The 12,229-nt window shown below is 35.9% G+C and overlaps 2 protein-coding genes across 3 annotated transcripts in view; both read left to right on the plus strand.

The window, feature by feature from the left end:
* The window catches only part of LOC110835454 (leukotriene A-4 hydrolase), a 34,600-nt gene extending 23,464 nt beyond the window's left edge, over nucleotides 1-11,136 (plus strand). Inside the window, exons 11-14 of one of the 2 annotated variants that reach the window (XM_022075677.2) lie at nucleotides 446-679; nucleotides 2,889-2,993; nucleotides 4,883-5,017; nucleotides 10,702-11,136. In XM_022075677.2, the coding sequence (XP_021931369.1) occupies nucleotides 446-679; nucleotides 2,889-2,993; nucleotides 4,883-5,003 (460 nt within the window). In that variant the 3' untranslated portion in view covers nucleotides 5,004-5,017; nucleotides 10,702-11,136. Of the gene's footprint in view, nucleotides 1-445; nucleotides 680-2,888; nucleotides 2,994-4,882 lie in introns of both variants that reach the window. The other variant, XM_022075676.2, reaches the window with a different exon arrangement.
* A 154-nt stretch (nucleotides 11,137-11,290) lies between these two features.
* The window catches only part of LOC110835453 (uncharacterized), a 41,967-nt gene continuing 41,028 nt past the window's right edge, over nucleotides 11,291-12,229 (plus strand). The window contains exon 1 of the mRNA XM_022075673.2: nucleotides 11,291-12,086. Coding sequence (XP_021931365.1) covers nucleotides 11,936-12,086 — 151 coding nt within the window. The 5' untranslated portion in view covers nucleotides 11,291-11,935. The remainder of the gene's footprint in view (nucleotides 12,087-12,229) is intronic.

Consider the following 12,229-nt stretch of genomic DNA (forward strand, 5'->3'; position numbering starts at 1 on the left):
TCTATTCACCAATTTATAGGGTATTTACTTACATGTACCCGAGGCAGACCTTGTCCCTAAGGTACATAGTGCAGCAGCTATTTCCAGAATATATATTGTTTTAACACGTGCTACATGTATTATATAATTTTATTTTACGACGTCTTTCGAATGATGTATGAAGATCCCAAAATGGCGGTCTTCTGCAGTTCCCTGATGTCGTGTTCACCCGGAATGTTGGCCAAATATTTTCTGAGTGACCTGGAGACAGTTCCAGTTGCTCCTATAATTATTGGGATTACTTTTGCTTGCACTTTATTATTATTATGATTATTATTATTAATATTATTATGTATTTATCTGTTGCATCAGGTGCTATCTCATTCTACATTGCTTTGTTTACTGAAATGCTGGATAGGCATATGGAGAAAATTTGTCATGAAGATGATATATTCACTGTTCTTAGGTATGACAGCTCATTAGAAGAAGTGTGCACAAATTTGTGCAATAAATGGCTAGATTGGGATGCAGAATCTACCTGTCCATTTAGCCCTGAGAATATTAAGGGTTTGAGTTCAAGTCAGGTACAAGAATTTCTGACTCAGCTGCTTGAAAAGAAACCTTTGTCTGTTACCAAGCTACAAGTTATGGAGAACACATACAAATTCAGTTCTGTGGTGAATTCTGAGATACGTTTCAGGTAAGTACGAATATCTGGAAAGTGAAATTATTGTGAAATTTTGAAAAAGATAATTTCACTGTAACAGGGACTCTTAGATTATGTAAGAACTTATTGATAAAGTATGCAGTGTGGATGAAGTAACTAGCATTATCTCATTTTTATTGAACATGAAGAACCATTTATTTTGTCTCACCTTTTAGCAATTATAAATTCTCAACATGGCAATTCTGGTAAATCTTAAGTGTTTTGCAGTTGGAAACAAAGGTAATAGTAATGGGAATTTTTCAAGCAACCTACATGGCGTTTAGCAGGACTGCTTTGCTTTTACTTTTTGTTTACAGTTGCAGATTTCAGATGTTTTAATATGTTGCAGCACCACTAGGTGTTAGTATTGCCATCCATTGATGTTTCCACCAGCTTGGGTCATCTTACACCGGCCTTCCCTGTCTTACCATAAGTTCCCCTCTTGTATATGAGTCTGTTTTTCACATCTTTTTGTCATCCATGCCACATGGCCGTGTCTTGATTTCACCAGTCTTGTACTGTTTTTACAGAGTGATCCATTTAAAAATATGCCCAAATATAAAAAGTGTATTATATCTCATTGAATATAAAATGTAAATGAGTTTACAAAATATTGTAGAAGTGTCTTCCATTGATATGAATATATGCATCAGCTGTCTTGATGATGTTCTTAGAGGTATAAGAGTTTCAACTCTTATGTTGCATAAGACATTTCAGTATTCACTTACAATTATTGCATACTTTATGGATTGTCTTGGTAGATGCTTGCTTTAAAAAGACAAGGGATGTTAAGTCCAGAGATCTGCGTGATTACTAACTCTTTGAAATGACCCTGTGACTTTCAACCATCATGCTGAATCCAGCAATCTCTATCATAAAGTTCTAGTAAGGAGCAAGTAGATTAATATGCTATAGAACTGACTGTTTCTTCAAAGAATGGTTACTGTGCAATTTGTGATGTGACATTTCATACAAGATGGTTATGTTTTGGGGATGCAAGATCATTTTTTGGTATTCATGAGAATTTTGTGTCTTGAGAATCCATGTACTTATGGAAACTAGCAGTAGAGGGCTACTGCTCAGAAATGCTGTGAATGTACACTGTGATGTAAAATGAACGTAAATCAAAATCCACCCCAAATTGAAAAAGTTTTTAATTAGACCACAATGCATCTTCTTTCAGTAATGATTCTCCTTCTATATACAAAACATTTTGTGCACTAAATAGAATGCATAAAGATAATGTATCTTCATAATCCAAAGCTGCACTACTAGCAGATTAGGAACATGTTTTTATAATAGCTTGATATGGATTCACATAATTGCAGTATCAATATGGGAAAACGTAATAAAGTTAGAGTTGGAAAGTAAAGGAAGGGAGTCACAGTGGGCCCAGACACACACAGAATAAGATAAAGCTTTTGTCTATGTAGACTACTCATTGAGAAAGTTTAGGGCTGATGAAATATCTCACATCTACCTTACATAATGAGTACAATGAAATGGAACCTTTCTCAGTGAGATGTGTGGATGAAGTATCTGTTGCTCATCTTTTTTGCAGTGTCTAGTATATGGATAAGATTATACATTTTAGAGACTGGCTGTCACTGTGTCTCATAAGAGGCATATCTTCTCAGAAGTATGTTTCATATAGTTTGTCCATTACTAGACACCACCGTCACAGTGGCTGCGTGGTCTGAGGCATGGGGCTTGTGCCGCTTGGTCACTGGGACTGTGGGTTTGAATCCCACTCTAGGCATGGATGTTTGTCCACGTCTTTGTGTGTTGTGCTGTCCTGTGTACAGGTAGAGGCCTTGTGATGGGCTGATCACTCATCCAAGTAGTCCTACCAACTGTCTAATAGATCAAAACCACGAAAGTTGGGACCCGCAGATGCTCAAGGCACTGAAGAACAGGTCACCTAAGTATCGTAAGTAAGTATTACTAGACACCACAGATTATTTATCTCTTGAAACACAAACAACTACCATCTAAAATATTCACATCTTTTTATCCACATAACAGACAAATACACCCATAACAATATTAAATCATTGTCATAAGCACCTGAGTGCCTTTTATTAGTGTGTCTGGGCCCCTGGTATGTTAAATGCTAATTTGTGTGTCTGTCATATTTGCAAAGATGGTCATCAGCTGTTTTCTATAATCAGATCTAGTAATTTCTAATAAAACTTTCATACAGGTGGCTTCGATTGGTCATCAAGGGAAGGTGGTTGGAACAGGTGGCGCATGCACTAGAGTTTGTTGTCGAACAAGGTCGCATGAAATTTGTTCGACCTCTGTACAGGTGAGCTTTACAGTAAAAAGTTATTAACCAACATATAAAAAGCTTGTCATGATTTTACTGACTGAACTTGATTGAAATATGGCTTCATCTAGTTCTGTAATGTTCTGCATACATGCATTCTTCATGAAAATACAAAAGCCCCATCCGGAGATGTAATGGCATCAATTCCCCCCCCACATAGATTAAGATGGTTGTCTTCTGGGTTGTAGTGCCATGTAGTCTGGTAGAAATTTACCAGCATTTTAGAGGTCCTTGCTGCCTCCTCCATCAGAAGACAGCCATCTTCAAACTCACTGCTGTGAAAATCTCAAATCTTACTTTCAGTGTTAAATTCTAACAGAACAGCTGTTTGCATTGTTGTACAAAGATGCAGAAAAGAGAAGGCAGAGGTGCTGGTAACACTATAATGGACATCTGTTTTGTTGTACACCAAATTATAAGTAAAGTTTCCTTGGTCACTGATACTAGTTTGTATTATTTGTCAGTATAGATGTAAGAACTATGTGTAAACCCCTGCCTATTGTGATTCACATCTTCATCAGGTCTCCTAGGCTGCCCAGTAGAATTTCTTTTTTCCACACTGCCAGTCTTGTTAAATTTGCTGATACCATCTAATGCTCTTGTCATCAGGCGGTCTCACACCATACTCACGTCTAAATTCACTATGGATACAAATTTTTAATACCACAACATGTTCTGTGCTTTCTGCTGTGTGGTAGACATTGTACTGATAGCGCAGAACACGTAAGCTGTTGTCCATTAACCTTTATCTTACTAGCGTTCCCTGTCTGGGACGTAAGTTGTGTACTCAGCTCTACGAAAGTTCCTTGTGCGGAACGCAAAACTTGCAACATTGTAAGTAGACTTGGCTACGTCTTTTGGCCGCTTTTAGGGGCTGCAAATATTGAATCACTTTCTGTAGGGTTCTGACAAGTTCAACCTGAGCTGTCAAACCGGGAAATATAACCATAAACAGCAATAAACATTGTTATTGTCAAGTGAGTTTTAGCTTCGTTTTCAGACCCCCTAATCAAAGCTTCTCACATTCCTCGGCATGATGGGTGAAAATAATGTGTATCCACTGAAGTAGGGGAAACAAATTTTTCTGTGTGATCATTAGTTCACAACCGTGGCTTCTGCCGTGTCGAATGGGCTTCCAAAGAAGAAAGTAAAGTTACTAAGGCTTATTTAGGCAATAAAGATATTAACTGCATTTTTAAAAAACTCTATGTATTTTGTGTTCCAATCGAATGAATATGGCTTTTATTTTGTCAATTTATCATGTTTACTTTAGATAATATTAAAGTTTTCCATAGAGCATGCACAAAAGTTTAAAAACCTGAAAAAAACTCTGTAGGGCTGCTACCACTTTGCCATTTAAATCCCCATTGTTTAAAGGTTAACTACAATTGGGATGTGTGAGCAACTTGTGTCAGTGAGACTGTTTGAGTTCATGGTTACACTGCAAGTACCAACATCACCATATCTGTCTTCATTCCTGAATTGCAGGTGTTTTAAATCCTGGCATTCTTTTAGATAGACCCTGTATTAACTCTGCAGTGGGCACAAGTGCAAAATTCAGGTCTACCTCACAGCAGAAAACATATAAGCAGAGCCTGGGATGACTTGGGATAATAATGAAGCTGTTTATATGCAGAAAATTTGTGGTTTATAGTGTTTTGGAAATATGACTTTCATTATTTCTGTTCAAAGTCACAGAACTGAACTAAAATAATGTGCATTATTGTAGCCTCACATTCAGAAAACAATCTGTGAGGCAGATTGGTTAATATATCCTTTATATTAGTATTTATATTTCTGTCTGACACTTGTAAATGAGAATGTAATATGATGTATAACTATGAATGTGATACTGTTGAATATTACAGGGACTTGTATGACTGGGAAGAAGTCAGAGACAGGGCAATAGCTGTGTATGAGTCTAACAAGTCCAGGATGATGTATGTCGCTGCTTATGGTGTTGCAAAGGATTTGCATTTGGAACCATGATGTGCACCTGCTGGGTATGCAACACACTTCCATATAGCCTTGTTGAGTCCACTCATATATTTCATATAGAACACTGAGCAGTCACTGATAATTCTGGAGGTGAATATGATGTGTGTTCATATAATTTGATTAATCAGTGAATACTGGATATAGGGAACTAATTAAAATTTGATACAGATTGGTGCACTGCTAGAGCAGTGATTCCCAGACTGATTGTAATGGCAGCCTGAAGAACACCTGCAGAAATTCATTTTTCATAACAATAATTTTGTGCAGAAATTGCTTGTCTTAGTGTTAATTATTGCCATCAACAACATTGTCCGCTAATATTAATTAATCAGTTACACAGGTACAATGTGCAAGAATGTATTTTCAGCACTTGTGTGTTGAAATGAAAATCAGTCCAATTACGGAAATGGATTGTAAGTAAAATGACAGGTTTCAAACTGGAAGACAGGGTTTTCATTCCCAAAAGAGATGGAATCGTAGCATGACAACCATATCTACAATGGTTCTAGGTCCCATGCAGCCTCTTATGCAATGAATATTAGGCAACGGAAGCCATAGAAAGAAGATTATTGTTCAAAACCTTGCCCCCATTTCTTTACATGATTAATGTCATGGTACTATGCACAGGGAAGGAGATTTCACCTTTTAAACAGAAGCAAACTAGGAAAGTCTGGGAACCACTGTTGTAAATTGTGGTTAGAGTAGTAACCATTTTGTTCAAGTATTTATAATTTTCAATCAATATATAATTTGTATTTTGAAAATTTGGATCTTTTAAGACTTTTTTGATAGCCCTTTTAATGTTATACATGGGATTTCAGTGCTTTTTTGGAGAAGAATGGATAGATAGTTGTTACAAACATTTCCAAAAGTGTAAATAGCTTTCAGTTTGTTCTTTGTAAAAAGATTCACACATACTGTGAACTTCCAGTTTGTTGTTAATGTCCAACAACATTGAAGTTTCTGAGAGGATAAAGAAATGTCACATAATATTCATAGCCTGTGATAAGTCACATAAGCTGTGAAGGGGGTATCTTGTTAACCTTAATATTTTTATGAAACTGCATTATCTAAGTTCTAATAAGTGTTAAAGCATATGGGATACAATCTAGGTAAAATAATAAGCATTTTTTACTCTTTATTTGTGGTCATGTTATAAGTGTTAAGAAAATATAGGTGGTTTCTTACAATGAATTGATTGATTTTATATTGTTTAATGATGCTGTGTTGCCTAGGTTGTATAACCTCAATGTAAGAATATGATCATGATACGTAAGTAAATATTAGGAAGAAGTCTGTTGTTTACTGGCTTCACCTAGAATGCCTGAAGAATGTATGTGGAATCGTAGGTCAGCCAGTAATCGAATAAGTGACCTGAACCAAGTTCATCCCAAACAAGTCTAGAGCACCATTACTGCTGGGCAACTGATCAGTATATATGGTGTTTTGTATTAACCTTTTAAATACCTGCAGCCAGTATAGTGGCTGCTGTATGTGAACTTCATAGACGTATATGGCCAGTTAACTTGCCACAAGCTTAGGAATCCCTTGTGAAAGTCTGTATACCCACAAAATGAACTTGGTCTAGCTGAGTTGTACATTGGTGATTTAAAATGGTGCAGTAAAGGTTAAGGAAGTGAATGGGAAGAATAACTTAAAATACTGTGAAAGAATTATATTTACTTTCCTTTTTGCATGTTACAGAAATTAGTGCATGAGTATTTAAGAATTATTAGACCAAATGAGATTGAACAGTAAATGTCATTTGAAAAATGTTTTAACTGTTTTAAGTGCCGTATATATATATATATATGACATATATAAATTAAAAACTGTAGCATAATTGTAACTTATGTACCAACCAACTGGGTTTGTTTTAGGTGGATTTATTGCAGTAATTGTTTACTGTTAAGTCTGGAGTACAACATTGTTACATACAGCACCACTGTAAACAAAGCACAGTTACTTGGTCACAGATGCACATTAATGGTACTTTGAGAATCTAATTAATTCTTAAGTGTGGTATAGTTTATGTGCCATCACTTGAAGTTACTTTGTGGTCATAAATTATTAATGTTGAATTGAGGTTATCTTATGATGGGTTTTAGATAAATTTGGATAATAGATATCAAATTAAAAGGCACCTGACTGACAAGTGTTTATGCTAAACATCAGACATGGTGATGTGTACTATTGTATAAATTCTTTTAATGATGGTTCAACCTCCTTGGGGTGAAATACTGCAATGGTCTGTGAGAGTATTGGATTATAAAAAGTTAAACTTCGTAGTATGTATGTTCTCAGATGATCAGCTGTCAGTGACAGATACAGCTCTGATTTCCAGTGGTCAAAGTCCAAGAATATTTGCCTGGAACTCTCACATTTAGCTTCTTGCTACAGGTGTGAAAATTGATTAATTAGTTCTAAATCAATAAAATCCCAACTTCATCATTAATGGGTGGTCAGAATCTGAGGTCATCCTCAGAACCTGACATTTTCAGTGTATGTATTAGGAATTTAATTTTGTTTCTGCCTCTGTATTACTCATATGTCTTTGTATTTTTACTGTTTTCTGTATGTCTGTACAGTATCTAGTTTTGCTACTGATTGGAACAATGGTGCAGTGTGGTCATAACTGTCTAATTATTAGCAGTTAGTAATAACTCCTTATTGGATAGTAATCCTGGTTTGTTTACAGCTAAATTTTAAAAATAACATGTTATTGAGTTACGTCGCCATGAAAGCTTCAAATCAAGATTTTTTATCATTTTAAAACTTCTTGTCTCCTATTTTTAAGATGTGTATACACAGGTTGTATCTTAAAGGTGTAGCCAAACTTAGAGTGTGAGTTCAATACACCAAAACTATAACATTATAATCAACACTGGCCTGGAAAATCCTCCTTTCCAAGTTACGGCACTCTTTTCCTTTCTGACATTTTGTAGTAACTGTGCCAAATGTCACCTGTGAGCTTCAATGCAGCACTGTGCACCTCTTGCCATAGACTGCCAAATGCAAACATTCCTGGGGTATTGCAGATTGTCTGACAGCCATCTTAAAGTTGCTGTCAAAGAGTTATGTATTGTTTATCAGAGTCTCATAAACTAGAGCTTTTATTCCAGCAGAGATGAAAATCAACTGGACTTAAATCAGACAAACACAGGGCACACATTAGGTCTTCCTTGACCTATCCATCACTGTCTAAGAATTTCCAAATTGTAATGCTGAAATTTTGTGGAGCACCATCACACATGATTCACATGTGTGCTGTGATTGCTAAAGGAAGGTTTTATAATAGCTTGGGAAAATAATTTTTGAAGAAATGTTGATAACTGCTTTCTGTTGGCCTTTGTGGCAAAACATAGGAGCCTGTGATAACAGTGTCAACAATACCTACTCACATATTAGTGCTGAAAAGTTGTTGATGTCTAGATTGAATAATAGTGTGAGGATTTTCCTCTTCCCACAAGTAATTGCTGTGAAAATGCATTATGAACTTCCTGGTGAAAGCTGTTTCATCTGTAAATAGCACTGAAGAAACAAAGAAAGGGTTTCATGCACATTGCTGCAACCACTATTGACAGAAGGTCCGCTAGACTGAGACCCTCAACTCTGTAAGTGGTATGGGTACATCAGCTGTTGATGTAGGACTCTCCAGATGGTCATTTGTGACACATGTCCCACTGCTGCTATCCTTTTGGTACTGCTAGTAAGATCTTATTCATTATGGTACAGAATTTCTTCCTTTAAATGAGTTGGTTGGTGGATAATGGTCTCCTCCAGTTTGTAGTAACAAGTTCAGAAGTTCTTGTCCCTCATAGATGATAATCAGTGTTTTCTTGTGTGGAAGTTACCATTGTGGAAAACTGCTTGTAGAGGTGCCTGGCATCCCTGTCCCTAAATGAGATGCATGTTTGACATTTCTTGAGTTTGTTCCCACCCATTTTTGCCAAAACACTGTTCACTAATCGAGTTGGTTTCTGGCATTGAAATTTTGAAAGAAAATGTAAATTAAATTACAAATCAGGTAATGACTAATCCTGCTCTTGATTCTGGTTTGTCTCCAAGTGACTGTTTCATATGGCCTTGGCATTACATTCATGGCTTTCTGTCGTGCTTTTGAAGGGCAAACTACAAACTTATGGATAATGTTTGGAGCAGATACTTTTAACATGTCAGAAAGAAAAGGAGGCTTTTCCAGGCCAGTGTTGATATGAACTTTTTTTTGTAGTTCAGGTGTGTAAGACTCACCACCAAAGTTTGGCCACACCCTTAAGTTACATACTGTATATACATTAATTCATGGTTAAATATTTATTTTTATAAACAGAAGGCATGGATTTGTTTGTCCTTTCATAGAAGCTTAAAGAATAGACATATTTAGTTGTGTTTACTTTAGTTCTTTCATCCTTCCATGGAACTGAAAATTGTTACTGACATGTGATTTTATGCAGTAGTGATTTGTTTCTATGAACCATTATAAATGTGTATGCAAGAGCAAGAATTATTTTGTCATTTTGAAAGATAAACACAAGACTTCTTTGAGATAAGAATGAGAAATGCTAAGACAGATTTCTTACATTGTGAAAACGGTATATTAGCAAAACAAACATTCTGCTATACACCATACAGGGGTTACCCAATTACCCACTCCTGTTTGGGTCTACATATCATGACCTCCCATTCCAGTCAGCCATTCAGTAGTGGTTTCTTAATTGTGTATGGTCACTTGATCACAATGGTCAAAAACATGTAGCCAAAAATAAGACAGTATAAAATTTTAAGTTGTGTTTATGGTACATACTTTTATAGACCTGCTCTTCACAACATGTCACCAAGCCATGTGTTTTTATGGACCAGTCAAAAAGCTACCATCATTGCAGTTGTATGAAGCAGATTACTATGTTTGAACAGTATTATATTTTTGATCCATTATGTTTAGTTAGCATTGGCAGCAGAGCCTGAGGCCAAAAAAATAAAGGAATGAGCACTGTATTTTCAAACAGATGTGTTTGAATGGAGGTGTCTATAGTGGAGCCTGGAATGAAAGCAGGTAGATCTTCTGTTGAAGGGATCAGTGCTTGAATGTGAAATTGTAATATCTCCCAGTATGCAATGGTCTGGCCTGGTGCATCACATTCAGAAGTAAAAAATTAGTAGGATTATATGTGTGGAAGGTCCAAGTGAGGAACCATCATACTTGGATTCTTCCACAATCACGCTGTGGAAGGAAGTGTGATGTTCTGTGGTCTTGTATTGCCGTATGTCTATCTTCATGCTGAGTATGGAGATAGTATGTTCCTTTGAAATGTTGGTACCCACGTACAAGACCTCACAACATCACAATCCAGAAGTGATTTCATGCCCTCTAGCATTATTGTGTATGAGTTTCTTAGTTCACATTGTGTATTTTAAGTCAGTGTTTACTGTTTAGTGATTAATTGCTATAAAGGGATTTTAGGCCATAAGTATTAATATTTATGACGTAGATTGCCCAATCATTCTTCATGGAGTATTGTCTAGTATTCAATGATTATCATTGGTTTCTGTGTACACAGTAGTTCTTTTCATAGGCCTAAGAGTTGAATTGTTTCTAGTTATGTGATTTTTAAAGAAAGTGTGACATTGCTAATCACAATTCTCCATCTAATCCTTACAGGTTTACATGTAGTAATTTTTCGGATTCCAGGGATACAGAATTATTCATTGGTACACACTGCGAAGTGTTTGGCGAGAAGGGCAAATATTTATGGGCGTCGAATTGTAGCAAACCTTGCCGTTTGGCGCACCGTCCCTGATCTACAGATGACTGCATGCTGCCACATTGGGCCATTGCATTATTTGTACGAAGCTTCATGTAATGTTCGGTCTTATTCAAAATCAAGCATCTTTGTATTAGACAATGAAAATGGCAGGAACTTCATTTAACATCAACCAATGTCGATTATGTACACAGATATACCAACTTCGTATAGGAGAGCAAAGAATGAGAACGTACGTTTTTGGTATACCACAGACGTTCTAAAATTTATTCTCTGAATCACAGGTGAAAATGTGTTCGCAAAACAATATTTTTGTTGTACTAGTTTCCCTTTAATTGAATAAATTATTGGTATAATAAATACACGAACAGTAAATTTATTTCTAAATCGCTAGTGTACTATTTAACTTTATCCTCGACGTGTAAGTTGAATCACGAGATGATGAACTATCGTAAATGCTTTATGAAAGCTTCCGGAGGTAATATGGCGGATAACAAAATATTTGATATGTTAGTAAACGAATACGTATTAATGAGTACACTAACGAATTCTTTTTAATTTTTATTTGCAAGGCAAGATTGTTTGAAAAGAAATAAGTTTGCTAGTGTTGATATACTTTTTGAAGTGCTTGCGTGTGAGTTAATCTACGTTTGTTAGAAGGCGTCATAATGAGCGGCTTTACATTCGCAGTGGCGGCTGTCTTATTAAGTTGTTGATTTTGTGGATGCTACGAATATTGGGAATAATGATTGTTCTAAATCGATGTTAGGAATAGTAATGAGCACAGTATAAAATGAGAATTATACATTATGAATTTGCATATATCTTTTCATTGAAACGGAGTGGTGTATATGTGATTCTGTTATTTACAAGTCTGCGGTCTTCTAGTGATATTTAAGTTTCTGATTCCTGTTCTGTATCGCTTTCAAAAACGCATTTTCGTGGTAACGTAGTTCAAGACACAATTCAAAAGTTACTTGAATACCATAACCCATAAATTTTTATAGGTAGCATGATTACAACAGGTACTGATTTATACAGCTTTTGTGGAAGACTAAGAAATGAAATATCATTACTGCAGTTATTGTTAAATCTCGGACATTTACATGCAGAAATTGCGTCTGAGTGCCATAAATGACATTTTAAGAATTTTAAATCAAAATGTCAGCTTTTAATGAACATCAGTTTGAGAAGAGACTGCAGTTGCTTAAAGACTCTCAGGATAGTATACAATCTTTGTCATCATGGTGCTTGCAGCATAGGCAACACCACAAGAAGATTGTAGGTTGTTGGTTACGTGTTTTGAAGAAAGGTATGTTCCTACATTTCTATTTAATATCTTCAGACTTTGTTTCATTTTTTGCCATGATTGCACTGTGCTTGAATTGGATGTATATGCAAGTAACAGTACTTCCAAAGTTTATAATGTGATTGAACAGAAGTATGATGCAATGA

Source organism: Zootermopsis nevadensis, unplaced genomic scaffold, assembly GCF_977971745.1.
Source record: "Zootermopsis nevadensis isolate Lab colony 2312 unplaced genomic scaffold, Znev_1.0 Znev_ptg000005l, whole genome shotgun sequence".
Taxonomy (NCBI): domain Eukaryota; kingdom Metazoa; phylum Arthropoda; class Insecta; order Blattodea; family Termopsidae; genus Zootermopsis; species Zootermopsis nevadensis.